General features: G+C 40.7%; 1 protein-coding gene across 1 annotated transcript in view; it reads left to right on the forward strand.

Annotated features, from left to right (window-relative positions):
* Window positions 1-254: 254 nt before the first annotated feature.
* Window positions 255-15045, forward strand: part of POU2AF2 (POU class 2 homeobox associating factor 2) — a 29369-nt gene continuing 14578 nt past the window's right edge. The window contains exons 1-2 of the mRNA XM_055548173.1: window positions 255-300; window positions 1439-1548. Coding sequence (XP_055404148.1) covers window positions 255-300; window positions 1439-1548 — 156 coding nt within the window. The remainder of the gene's footprint in view (window positions 301-1438; window positions 1549-15045) is intronic.

Raw genomic sequence — 15045 nt, forward strand, 5'->3', positions numbered from 1 at the left:
TCAATTTTAGAGAGATTATTATACCCATTATACAGATGAAAAAAACAGGGCTGAGAAATTGTAATTTTCCCAAGTCAGTGGCTCATACAAAGTCAGCAAGCACTGATCACCAGGCCAGCAGCCTCTTTCACCCAATGATCCACTCTACCTCTCATTTTGGTTTGGATTTCTTCTTTCTTTCCTTATTTTTATTCTTTTTTTAATAAGATTTGACTCATAAGTCAATCCTAGACTAGAGAAGATTTTTTGGTTCTATGCCGTACAGACTAATGCTGAATTCTGCACCTGCTGAAAGTGCTGGTAAGCCAGCAACACCTCAACTAAAATTAATTGAAACCAACCAACCTACTATAGAACAAGGAGTTCAGAGTTAGAAAACATCTTGTAATTCCTGTAGTTCAACTGCCAATTCAGTGCTTAAACGCTTTCTATAACACTCCAGACGAAAGGTGCTTCTGTCCCTGCCTGACCATCCTCAGTGACAATGAAGTCACTGCTTATAGCAGAAGTGGTGCCAATTTCAGAACATCAGGGGAATATTTTTGTCTATTGTCTGTTATCTCTCTGTCATTTCATCGCGGTGAAAAGTGAAGATTTTTTTGGTAATTAGAGCTACAATATGACCTAAATCTGGATCCTAGCTCGGTTGTTTACTAGCAGCTGTGAAGCCCTTCAAATAACTTAGCCCCAGACCTCAGTTTCTTCATCTGTGAAGTGAATCAAAAGAAATAACACAAGTAGCCTTGTATTTAATTTCAGAAATTAAAAATACATCAAGTAGGGGACTTCCCTGGTTGTGCAGTGGCTAAAGCTCCACACTTCCTATGCAGGTGAGCCCAGATTCGATCCCTGATCAGGGAAGTAGATCCCACAGGCTGCAACTAAATAAATGAATAAATTTTAAAAAATAAAAATACATTAAGGATTACTGCAGTAAAGAGATTAAAAATAATTTCCTTCTTTAAAACATTATCTTCTTAAAACAGTTCAGTTGACCTGTTTACCCACATGAGGTAGGAAGATGATGCAGCAAGAATGTCACTCTGTAATCTGAATTATGCAAATCCAACTTTTGCATCATATCCTAAGCATTATTTCAAGTTGCACCCAATCCTTGATCTTGTAATTAGAGTATAAATTATAATCTTTCAGGAGTAAATCTTGGCAAATCAAGAATACAAAAAAGAGGACACTTTGAGGAGCTGTTGTATAAAGGAAGGAGAAGTGTTTCTTTCACTTAAGCAAATCTTGGATCAGTTTCTGTCAGAGACCAGGCAATAGGACTAAATAAATGACCTGTGTTGAAACCACTTCAAATTCAAGTCTACCATTCTAATAAGAAAATAACATCACAAAAATTAGCCCTTGAATACATCCTTAGAGAGGTTAACCTAATTATACCATCTACATTTGATTCTTACTATTCCATTTGCTTAAGTCCCAGGAGACTACAGCAAACGCGTGTATCAAGGAGTGAGAGTGAAGCACACAGTCAAAGACCTCCTGGCAGAAAAACGATCCAGGCAGACAAGTAACTCAAGATTTAATGTAAGTCTCAGTCAAATACGTTCTAAAGTCTTTGGGAACTAAGTCCTCTATTATGGTTAGTTATCTCCCCTTCCTTTTATCTTCTTCACACCAGTCTCTCACCTCCTGAGTCTGATATTCTCCATAGCAAGTGTTAGCCAGGGTTTCCCTGGTGGCTCAGAAGGTAAAGAATCTGCCTGTAATGCAGGTGACCTGGGTTCGAACCCTGGATCAGGAAGATCCCCTGGAAAAGGGAATGACTGCCCACTCCAGTATTCTTGTCTGGAGAATTCCATAGACAGAGGAGCCTGGTGGGCTACAGTCCACGGGGTCTCCATTGAACTGGCACACACTATATAATTACTATTATTAACATTATGGCACATCTGTCAGTCTATGAGCAAGGAATCCAAGAGCTCTATGAATTTATAGGTTGCCCACTTCAGCTCATGGACATGAAAGGATGATGTATCCTGACATTTCCATTTACTCCAGTCAGGAACTAGCAAAGGTTCATTTGATAGAAATAATGCTGACCTTCACCCACAGCAAGGGGAAGTCACTCATTCGTGTCCAACTCTGCGACTTCATGGACTGTAGCCTGCCAGGTTCCTCTGTCCATGGGATTTTACAGGCAAGAAGACTGAAGTGGGCTGCCATTTCCTTCTACAGGGGATCTTCCTGACCCAGGGATTGAACCCAGGTCTCCCACACTGCAGGCAGAGCTTCACCCCCAGGTTATTCTAAATCTGATAGAGGCAACTTATAAACAAACAATTTCTCTGTAACATGCAAAATCAGATTTTAAAATCCTGGTAGGAATTGTCTTAAGTCTAAAATCTCTGTCTGTCACCCTTGTCTTCATAAATAGCTCTGCTCTATACCTAAAATGTTTAAGTAGTTACACCCAAATCTCCAACAATGATTCTTGAATGGAGATAGCAGTTGGCTATCAGGTTGGGTATATAATCACTCACCTTATTGGGTGAAACATAACAACATGAATATCAGACATCCCCCAGGGCATTGCTAGGGTCAGGACATGGGAACAGATGACCAAGAATAAAGGAGGGTCCACATACAGCACCAAACACAGGAGCTGAGACGCAGTGCAAACTGGTTCTTCCAGTGTGTTCTACTCCGAACATCAGCACCAGCTTCAACACTGCTGCAGAGTCAAACTTCTGGGACATGTTTCAAGTGAACTGACTCCAGATTCAATTTCCTGCCATCTAAGAACCCCTTTTATTTTGAGGTCTTCATTTCTTTGGAACCTCCTCTTATCTTCTAGTTCAACAAATGGAGCTTAATTGATAAACAGAAATCTGAATAAGTGGCTTCTTGTCTGCTCCTAGTACCATGTTTCTTCTAGAACTTCCTCAGGATCATCTGGGATGTGAGTTAAAAGCATCCCTATGAATCAAGTCTCTTGAGAGACAGAGAGAATTCAGAGTCTACTCTGAGTGAACCACAGCTACATGGACGCAATGTGGAGTGCTTGGCCACTGCTACAGCTAGGGTTGTGAAACTTGCTAAAGTTCCAGGTGCACGGTCAGTTGGGAAGATAAGAGTAAAATGAGCACGATGCCATAGACAAGGAGCTGATAGTGTGTCTACCCCGTGTGAGTCAGGGCATGACTCCCTCCTCGACATCGTCATGGATACACACACACAATGATAAGGCGCTGTACCAGACAGAACATAACAGGACAAAGAGGTTCCTATTCAAATGGTGGAGGTAAATATATTTTTATTTAAAAATTCCCTAACATGATTTTTTTAAGCTCTGTGACTGTGTTTTCTTCTTTTTTTTTTTTTTTGATGTGTTAGCTTTTTTAAAAGACATAATATAAACAATAATAAGTCATATTATATTGTAATTTTTAAATTCAGACTCCTTGTCCTTGTACCATGTCTATGAACATAGAGTTATTACAGGGCTGGGGCCAGGGAATGGTCATTTTTAACAAGCTCCTTGAGTGATTTCTTTGCACATCACAGTATAAGAACTTCACCACAGAGCAAAGAGCAACTATCAAACCCCCTCCCCCCAGCCAAGTTTCTTATCTCTACCCAGATAAGAATTTTCTGAGCTATTGTCACTGGCCCAATGACACTGTGAATGTTATACAGAAGTGGGTATAGGAACCATGTGATACATGGTCTGTGCCATTAAACATCAAATAACCTGGTGGAAAGGAAAAATGCGTATATATTTAAACAATATAAGACCATATAACCAAGCACTACACTGAATGCTCAAGACAAAAGATCAGGCAGCATTGCCACGTGATATGAAGACTGGGACACTATTTACATAAGCACAGTTTAAAGTGCACTTCCTGTGTGTTATCTTATTTGAAAGACACACTAGCACTGCGAGACTGATATTGATGTGGTTTTCCATTTTATAGCTGAAAACGTTGAGGACAAAAGAAGGGAAGGGATTATTTGCAGGTTACAGTTAGCAAGTGGCAAGTCTTCTGATACTCAATTCCACACCATTTTTAAAGGGAAAAACCAATGTGGACTGGAGTAGAATCATTTCTGATTCATGAAGTTTTCATCCATTTGGACTGTCATCCCAAAATACCATAGATGAGATGGGGTAGCTTGTGTGCATATGCACTCAGTTGTGTCCAACTCTTTGGAGCCCAATGGACTGTAGCACACCAAGCTCCTCTGCCCAGGAGATTTTCCAGACAAGACTACTGGAGTGGGTTGCCATTTCCTCCTCCAAGGGACCTTCCCAACCCAAGGATTGAATCTGAATCTCCTCATTGCAGGTAAATTCTTTACCACTGAGCCACCTGGGAAGCCAAGCTTATGAACAGAAAACATTTCTCACAGTTCTGGAGGCTGGAGGTTCAAGTTTTGGTTGCAGCATGGTCAGGTTCTGGTGAAGGCCCTATCCCTTTTCCGGGTTGCAGACTTCTCATTGTGTCCCCACTTGGTGGAAGAGCACAGGGAGCACTTTAGAGCCCTTTTATAAGGGCACTAATCCTATTCATGAGAGCTCCACCCTCATGACCCAGTAAGGCCCCACCTCCTAATACAATACAATCACGTGGGACCTTAGGATTTCAAAGTGAGTTTGGGGAGGACACCACAAACATTCAGACCACAGCACATGCAAAGGAAATCAAAGCATAAGAGAATATATCATATAGAAAGGACTGGAAAGGGGCAAAAACAGCTCTGACTCTGGTCTTCTTCTCAAGCATCAAGTACACAGGCAGTATGAACTCAGCCCTAATTTCCTGTTGCCATATATTCCTCAGTGTCTCACTGCTAGTAACTTACTCTCATCTGCATTTCAAAGATATTTTACATGTGGATAATTAAATGCACACAGTTCTAATATGTGACTATTTGGACTTTAGGTATCTCCATGAATTAATTTTACCATCTACTTGCTCACATTTCATCTCAACCACTCTTCCAAAATATCTGTATATTCCAAGAAAGATAGCATAATAATTAATCACCGACTCTTAACTTTTTCTGTCCCTGTGGTAAACACAACTCATTGAGCAGGAAACATGGAGAATCACATTACTGACAGCACCTATGGGGCTCTAATGGCTTGAGTAATACTGACACTCCATCCTCTTTTTCATCCCAGTTCACTAGGTGACAATGAGTCTGATATCTTAGATAAGTTCAGATAGGAAAGTCATCCTTACATGTGTTCAAAATTTGCTACTGATAATGTGGGTAATAACCAGTCAAAGGTTAACTTAAGGAGATCAGAGGCCCTACCATACTGTTTTACTGTATATATCATCCAAGATCAAAAAACAGGGCTTTGCAGGTGGCAATAATGGTAAAGAACCCACTTGCCAGTGCATGCGATGTAAGAAATGTGGGTTTCATACCTGAATTGGGAAGATCCCCTGGATGAGGGCACAGCAACCCACTCCAGTATTCTTGCATGCAGAATCCCATGGACAGAGGAGCCTGGTAAGCTACAGTCCATAGGGTCGCAAAGAGTCAGATGTAACTGAAGTGACTTAGCACACATGCAGGCCAGAAGACAGACCCAAAAGATTCTAGAGCAAATCCTGTGGAACCTGTGAATGCTCACTTAAGTGACAAAATATGCGATTAAGTAAAGGATCTTGAGTGAAGGCACTTACCCTCTTAGGAAAGAGGTGATCCCTAAATGCAACCCCATGTACTCTACAGAAGGGAGATTTGCGAGGAACACACAGAAGAGAAGAGATACAGGAGAAGTGGCTTGTGACCAAGTAGGCAGAGTTGGAGCCATGTGATCACATAGCAAGGAAGGCAGGCAGACACCAAAGCTGGAGGGCCCAGAGTGGGTGCTCCCCTCAAGGCCCCCTAGGAAGCAAGTCCCACCAACACCTCGATTTGGACTTCCGGCCCCCAGAGTATGAAAGAATAAATTTTGGTGTTTTTAAGCCACCCAGGTAGTGATAATCTGTTCCAGGAACTCTAGGAAACTAGTACACAGATACGAAAACTGTGTCCCTCAGATAAGTACTCTCTAGGAGGCATCTATTTGATGCCCAAATTGCTTTTCTGCTCTCTGTGACAGCCCTTGGATAAGTTCACATGGGTTATGTTGACTCATCTTTACCACAGTTTCCTTCACGAACATCTGTTTTTGATACCATGAAATATTTTCACATTTTTGCAATAGGAATCAAAGAGGAAAAAAAATCTCTTGCCTCAAAAGAGACTTTCACCAAAGATTGAACTTAAAACCACTTCTGTTCATTTTAGCCATAATCCTGTGGTTTCATAACTATTATCATGTATATCTGTTTTTAAGTAATTGATTCCTTTTTTTTTTTTTTTTTTTCAAATTTTTTCTGGATTACTCCTTACTACACTACTAGATTTTCGACTAGAACACTCAAAATAGGAGCCACTCACCACCTCCTAGCACCAAGTTTATATTGCACTGTTTTCAATTACACTATTTCAATGACATTTCATAAAAACTGTTCACTGAAAATTTTTAACAATATCAACAAATTTCAGTAACTCTCAGTTATCGTTAGTAAAATTTAAAAGAAGAAGAAGAATCGATAGATGAATGGATAAAGAAACTGTGGTACATATATACAATGGAATAATACTCAGCCATAATAATGAGGTGGATGAACCTAGAGACGATTATACAGAATGAAATGCCAGAAAGAGAAAAACAAATATAGTGTATTAATGCATATATATGGAATCTAGAAAGATGGCACTGATGAACCTATGTGCAGGGCCAGAATAGAGACGCAGACACAGAGAACCAACTGTGGACACAGTGAGGGAAGGAGAGGGTGGGACAAATTGAGAGAGCAACATGGAAACATATACATTACCATATTTAAATTAGAGAGCCAGTGGGGATTTGTTGTATGACGCAGGAAGCTCAAACCTGTGCTCTGTGACAACCCAGAGGGGTAGGATGGGGTGGGAGGTGGGAGGGAGATTCATGAGTGTGCGGATATATGTATACCTATGGCTGATTCATGTTGATATATGCAGAAACCAACACAACATTGCAAATAATTATCCTCCAATTAAAAATTAATCAAATTTTAAAAGTACACCTGGCTAAAATAAATAAAACTAAAATAATCAAATATTTTTTCAAAAAGAAGAGGCAGTAAAACTAATAGCCACAATTTTTCATTTTGTTTTGAACTTCGCTGAACAGTTTGCAAGCTATTGAACTGTCTAATCAATTTTTCCTCAAACTATGATTAGGATTCATTTTAAATTATTGAATATACAAAAGTTGCAAGAGGGGAAAAATTCTAAACTTGATAAGTAGGAAACGGAGCTCAGCTTGGAGTTAAAACTGAGTAGTGGAATGGGGGAATATGGTGTAGTACGGGAGGTTAAGAATGGGCTTGGTAATCAGGGTCTGATGTTTACTCTATTTTATTGGTTTATGGACATCCTAGTAGTTATCCTGTTCTGTTCATTCATCAAAATGCTATAGTGAAGAACAATAAGGAAATAGATATGAAAGTGATTTTAAGTTAATATTCTACATAAACCAGAGGAAAAACAAACGATGACTCCTGGTGGTTTTGAGAAGACCCAAACTGAGAAAAATGTTGAGGAGCTATATCCCAAGTGAGAAAGATATTTGGATTAGACCAGCCTTGAATTATATATCATATACATACACAGACCAAAATCTATTTCCACTCGACATGATCCTTTTTATTTAAACTTAAGTATCTGCTTTCCAAATAGTAAGCATCAATAGTTACAGTTATTTTCTTTTTCTATATGTTCCTAAATCCTTACACTTAAATTAGCTGCTAAAATCTCTACATCAAGAACATACAGGATAAGGCTGCACTGTCAGCTGGGTATCTTGGTTAATCACCCTTTCCTGATTATTTTTGGAAGTAAAACATTGTAAACACAAAAAGAAGCAGCACAATAGTAGATACTGATGGAAAAAACTGGAAGAACAGAAGGTAAATGGAAGTCATATAATATGTTTATGGCATAGATTATATGAAAGTGTTTGATCTTCCTTAAGAGGTCGGCGACCTCTAACTGTAGAACAGATGCACATTGTCCAGCTCCATCTGTAACAACTGTCTTTCCGTCAGGACTGCTAGTTAGAGATTTGTTTTGTTCTATTCCCAGCTGCTGTCTTGTGGCACCAGTCACATGCGCATTTCGGTTACCACCAAATGTAAACATGATGTTCGTATCTGTGATTTGCATTTGAGTTTCTCATGAAGTATTAAAAAATGAAAATAGGCAATTAAAAATTGCATGTTATAGCATCTCAAAGTTTCTTTGATTTCCCTGAAACTTTGGAAAACACATCTAAGACTTCTCTTTGGTGTTAAAAAAGAAATTGCTCCCTCCTCGGTCTGTTTGAATCCCCTCCTTCTGGCCATCAGTGGTCTCCGGGAATTCCTCTCTCCTCTCTGGGCCTCTGTCCTTGTCAATAAAAGCAGAATTTGGTTGGTCCTACTTCAGTATTCAATTTTAATACTCAAATTTTTAACAGTTTATCCCATCCCCTTACTTCTTTACTATTTGTATTTCAAATGTTCCCATCTCGCTATGGTTTGAAATATATCTCAATCTCTGAGAACCAGCTCATATTCCAATTCCAGCATCCTTGAGCTGAAGTTTCAGATCACTCTGTCATCTGAGAACCCTCAGTGCTTAGATTCGCAGGGGTTTCTCATCTAAGGCACAGGCAGCATAGCATGATGAAGAGTTTGGACTCTGGATCCAGATGACCTGAATGCAAATCCCAGCACTGCCATTTGCCAACTGTATGATGACTGTAAAGGTACTTTAATCTTAGTGTCAAAGGAAGATGATAATATCTGCCTCCCAAAGTTATTGTAAGTGTTAGATTTAACATGTGTCAAGGGCTTTGCACATAGTATGTGTTCAATCAATGCTAGAGCATCAAATACTTCATCTAATGAACATTAGTATTCAAATGATATAAGAAATTCACTGAACTGAAGAAATGTACAGTCCAGCTGAGAGAAGGAATTACGCATGAAATAAGTGATTAAAAATTAAAAGACAGCTTTGGTATCCAAGTGCCAAACATGACAGTGACCATCAGAGAGCAGGACAGAGGTTGCAAAGAGGGCGAGCAAGCCATGGTCAGGGTAGGTGAAAGACTTCTTGGAGGAGTGTGAGCCTTGAGCTAAGCTGGGAGAGAAGAAAACTTGATGGGCAGTGAGGAGGGGCAGAGTTCAAAGAATGCGAGGAGGGGTGACCGTCCAGAGGGAGAGGAGAGACTCTGTGATATGCAGTGGGTGGACCCTCTTGGTCCAAATGGTGGAGAAGTGAAGTGGTGTGTGACCTCTCAAAATTTAGTTCTAGTCTTGCCTGCAGAGGTCTCCCAGACACTCCCCTCTATGCCCTTAGCCTCTGGTTGGCTGGTACATGGTGCATGGCATGTTTTAAGTGCTCAGAAAATGGCAGCTTTTATGGTTTTCCTAGTAGCTGGAGCATGGTAGCATTTGATAAATGTTATCTGTCATGTTAGTGTGCTGTGAAAAGGAAGATATCCATAGGTGGTGGTGAGCTCTGAACAGCAACCTGGGGAAATAGACACTTCTGTCATCGTTACTACAAATTCTAAAACTGTATAAATAAATTGGCTACTAGAAAGGCCATGGGATGCCTTTTGTAGATTCGAAAAATTGATTCACTGTGAGCAAGTGAAACAACAAAACAATGGGAGCAACAGTTAGCAACATTACTTTTATTCTGACTCAGCAACACCAGCGTTACACCACTCACTCCTCCCTTATACATGTGCTTGGTCACTTAGCCATGTCCAGCCCTTTGTAACCCCATGAACTGCAGCCTACCAGGCTCCTCCATCCATGGGATTTTCCAGGCAAGAGTCTACATTTCCTCAATTACAAAGGATCATATAATCATATGAATGGTACGGGTGGGAGGGGACCAGTACTCATAGTGTTTCTGATGTGTCCCCCTTCTCCCCACTGGGTACAGCTGTTTATCTTTCTGCTTTGCTAGATCTTCCTGACCCCAGAACGTGTTCCACCCTACCCCCAACCTGATGGGTCTACCAAAGCCAAGCTGTAATCCCTTCTTTATTCCGAGAAAGATAAATCTCCTTTCTTCTAGTTCAGCTAGAGTTGCAAATTGAGTTTGCAAGGGAAATAGGCAATAGAAAAATCACATAAGGTGCAAGAACAATTACATGGAGTGCAAATGTTCTACACTAGCTTAAATATCTAGTCAAAGACTGGCACGGATAGAACAGTTGAGGTGACTTCTGGGCCTGAGTCCTCTTCTATCCCCTCAATTTTTCTTTGGGGTAAATAAGAATTCTTAATAATAATAGCTAACATTTCTTCTAGGCTTCAAAGTAAAGATGTCACAAATATTTTCATTTATTCATTTTAGAGTAAATTTCACTTATCAACAAGGAGCACAATAGCTTTAAGAGGGTGACGCTCATATCTATTTTTCAGATGAGGAAACTAAGAATGGGGTAGGAATCAGTGGAGCATAGATTTGAAACCAGGTTTGCTGGACTTCACAGTCTTTATTTTACCCACCATATTGCCTCCTTAAGTTTACATTTCTGGTCCAAGGAAGGACGAGCTTTGGGAATACATAACCACTTTGCTTCAGGTCCTCGCTCAGTCCTATGCCCACCCTCCACACTCCACACAGGCCATGGCCCATCGTGTCTTTCACCCCTTCTCAGCCACAAGTCTGTCTCCCGGCCTGTCCCTGCAGTGATTCTGTATACCGCTCAGATGATGCCACACCCAGTCCAAACCAGAGCCAGGACCTTCCTTTCCTTTGACACCAGACATCTTGGAAGAAACTGGACTTAATTTCCTTACAGAACCTATCTCTAGCTGCATCCCAGAACCTGCTACCCGAGTGTCATTCCTCTCAGCCATCCCCCACCTCTCCTGGACTCTTGTTCCCCTGGGCTCTGCACGGCACCTGGCCCTCCCTGTAAAAGAGGAAAGCATTTCCGGAGCCAGAGTCCAAGCACACCACACAGACCTCACAGAAGCCTCTCTCCGGCTCTTCTTGAGCTCTCTAGGTCTGCCTCAGCCAACCTATTTCACTCTGACCTCCTCTTCTTGCCTGAAGCTTGCTTCTCTGCTCTGCCTTCAGCTGAAGTCTGATTTTTTTCTGAAAGTTGCTGACCTGACCTGAGAGGCTGGTAGCACATGACTTGCTCCTGGGACAAAATGTAATATGCCACTCTCCCACCCAAGGAGCAGGAGACCCATCTCAGCTCCTTTCTGAAGGCTGGAAGAGACCCCAGGCTCAGGGAAATGCCGAGCTTACCAGTTTACTCTGGTCATCCACCTCTTAGATGCTCTCCCAACCTACATGGTATTCCAGCACTCTCTCACAGTTGTACACACTCAGGAATCATATGCATACGCTGAATAAATAAAATAGCTAGTAAGGAAAGGGGAGGGTAATTTCCTTCTTCTCTTATCGTCTTATGAATATATGGTAAAAGATGGAGAGAGACACACTACCAAGAATCTCATTTCCTGGGTGGGTCTTAGAATTCCATGCTAAAGACAGATATAATCAAGGTATAATTTCCCAACTTTTCTAAAACTTGGGCAATTTATATATATTGTGCTATTTCTCTTTGATATTCTAATGGTGGTATTAAATAACAATGAAAATTCTAAGTGAAAGGAAGAGGCAGAGTGTGAATAAGCCCACAAACTGATTTGTGCGTGTAGGCTAAGTCGCTTCAGTCCTGTCTGAGTCTGCATGACCCTATGGACTGCAGCCCTTAAGGCTCCCCTATCCATGGGGTTCTCCAGACAGGAATATTGGGTTGCCATGCCCGCCTATCCTCCTCCATGCTTTAAATATAAATTTAAATTTATAAATTCAAGGAAGCCACACATAAATTCAAGGAAGACATCACAGCCATTGCAGCCCTTTCTGGACTTGTCAAGTCAAGAGCAGAGAATAGGCATAATCTGTTGATTCCATGGGAGAAGGCGATGGCACCCCACTCCAGTACTCTTGCCTGGAAAATCCCCATGTTCTGGTCAGAGGCATCTCAAGCTTTGAAGACATATAAGTGCAAATTGGGCTTCCCTGGTGGCTCAGACAGTAAAGAATCCACCTGCAATGAGGGAGACCTGGGTTCAATCCCTGGATTGGATAGATCCCCTGGAGGAGGGCATGGCAACCCACTCCAGTATTCTTGCCTGCAGAATCCCCACAGACAGAGGTGCCTGGTGGGCTACAGTCCATGAGGTTGCAAAGAGTCAGACATGACTGAATGGCTAAGCACAAGTGCAAATTATCTGGATCTGTGCTATTACAAGAAATCTTCATGCTCTTCTATGATTTCTAAAAATTTACCATAAAAATTAGTTTTCATCTCTTCATCTCTTATAAACCAATCCTATAACGTAGTCTGGCTTTAGTAAGAATTTCCTGCTTCCCTGGGCACTGCAATTGGTCATCAGATGGCCCAGTGTGTATCTTCCTGCTTTGCTAATGTTTTATTTTTCTTACTTAAAAAAAATATATATTTTAGAAGTACCTGTTCTTTTCATGTTTGAATATTAAATTCTTAGGGGAAAATATGATTTTTTTCCTTAAGGAGTACATCTCACTTGCCCTTGTTACTTTTTTCTGAGTTGCCCGCGAAAGGATCCATTCATTTGTAATGTTTGTATGGTTATCGATAAAGGGAATCAGTGTCTACCCTGGGAATGCTCCCCCACACCTTTCGCTCGCTCTCATAGAACAGTGCTTTGCATATTGCTTGTTAACATTGCCAACTAACCCCCTTCTGAGCCCAGAAAGAATTTAAAAAGAAAGTAAGAAACATTTTCGGAGCAGGCAATGCCTGCCCTGTAAACTCAAAACGCCAATGTTTGAATATAGAAGTACGTATTATATCCCTGGCATTCATTTGAATGAATGTTTTATCTAAAGATTACAAAATGGCCCATTGTCTGACTTTAATTAGCCCACAGTCCTGCCTGTTCAGAGAACTGAACCAGATTTCCAGGGCTGTCCATGTTCCCCACCCAACCACCTGCTCTTTCACAATTGCAGAAACTTTTTAAAAAATAATATTAATAAAGGCAAACTTTTTGCAAGCACCTTATTTTTTTTCAGCTGTCTTATTGGTTCTGTAGTGGTTGTTTTTAATGTCATGAAATTTAAAATATTTCCGGGTGGTGAATTCTTTTACTCAGCTTGCAAAAGTAATCAAGTTTTTCAGTGAAACAGCCATGGCAAGTCCATCTGGCAGAGCTGAAGTTCTGCACATTTCATTCTAGCCAAAATGTACGATACCATTTATTAATGTGCATCCCAGTAGCTCCTGTCATTCTAACTTAGCTATCGATCTACATAAATACAAATAGCATTCCAAAGGCGCGCCAAGACCCAAGGGTGAAAAAAAAATGTGTTTCATTTTGTAACTCAGGCAACAGAAATAACTTTCTCACAGAGGCAGCCTGGACATAATTTTGTGCCAAGCAGGAAAGTTTTAACAGTAAAATTTTAAGAAACTGTCAGAAGTTTGGAATTCTATAACAGTGTTACTTTCCAAAGGGCATAAAGTAGTTCATAGACCAGAAATGTAAGACAGTTGGAACCACAGATTTTTTTTTTAATTTTGAAATCTACAATAAAGATATAAGACCTAAATTCTGGTTTTTAATTTATATTAACTAGTTTCAATTACAAAAATAACACGTGGTAAAATTTCAAACTTAATAAAACAGCATAATTTTTTTTTAAGTCTACTGACCTTCCCTTCCTACTTGTTCTACTTCCCAGGGTCATGTGCAATCTTCCAGAATCTCTCTATGACATTTTATTATAAAGAAATTAAGTTGTTGCACCAAGGTAATCAATATCAAAATCTATGTTATTTACATGCACTATTACAAAAATACATGGTGTTCTCGTGGTGAATTCCCTTCTCCCAAGAGAAAATTTAAACAGGTCTCTTTTAGACTTCATTTTACCTCTCTATGTTTGAAGGCATCAATCAAAGCACTTCATACTCTCATATCTCCATCTTATATCAATCACATAGTCCCTACTTCCACCTGAGATGGTGATATTGGAGATAAGGTGCCCCAAATCAACTCTTTCTTTGTGAGATAAATATTCTATAATCTAGGCTTTATAGAAGCAAGGCAAATGTTTTTAAAGATATATGTTTCAATATTGCTTCCTCACAAATTCTTACAGGCTTTAGGATTGAACCTATACAATGACCTCTTAAATCATTTAAGGACATAGGGTTTTTTTCCTTTGTAAATAGGGCCTTATGAGGGAGACATGCCAGGCCCTTCTTTACACATGGGTATCAACGAGGAGGCTAGCGATAAAGAAGAAAAGAGAGAAAGAGCCCTGGGAATTGGTACAACTGGGACAGGTGGCCAGCAGCCCTTAGCACCCACAGGGCGAGTATCAGCCTTCACCAGGCTCCAACACAAAGCCAAATAGAGGTGGATATAAATGTCACCTGCTAGCCTCCCCAACCCCACCCCACCGAGAGCCCATCAGACCTGTATCGTGGATCTGGGAAGCTCCAGCAGCCCATACACTCACCACACCAACAATTTCTGACCATCATTTTCAGCCCCTGATTAAATTTCCTAGAATGCCACTTTTAATACATCTACACTGCTAATAGCCATCTAAAGAACCACTTCCTGTTAGTGGACAAAGTCCAGGTTCCTTCAGCCTGGCTCAAAAAATGCTCTTTATAACCTGGCCCTTGCTCCTTCCTCCAGCTTTCCTGTCTGCATATTTCCACATCTGTGACATGCTGTCCACACATTTGAGCCTTTGCTTTGCCTCTCAACGACGAGACCCCTTATCCTATCTGCTTACTGATTTCCTGTCATCCTTCAAAACAGGACTCCTATATCGCCTCCAGCGTGATGCATTCAGTCACCTCCCTCAGGACAGCAGCTCATGGCCTCTGCTACTCTCATCCTTACCCCAACCTCCCCTCTCTACATGCACAGCCCG

This window comes from Bubalus kerabau, chromosome 15, assembly GCF_029407905.1.
Source record: "Bubalus kerabau isolate K-KA32 ecotype Philippines breed swamp buffalo chromosome 15, PCC_UOA_SB_1v2, whole genome shotgun sequence".
Classification (NCBI taxonomy): Eukaryota; Metazoa; Chordata; class Mammalia; order Artiodactyla; family Bovidae; genus Bubalus; species Bubalus kerabau.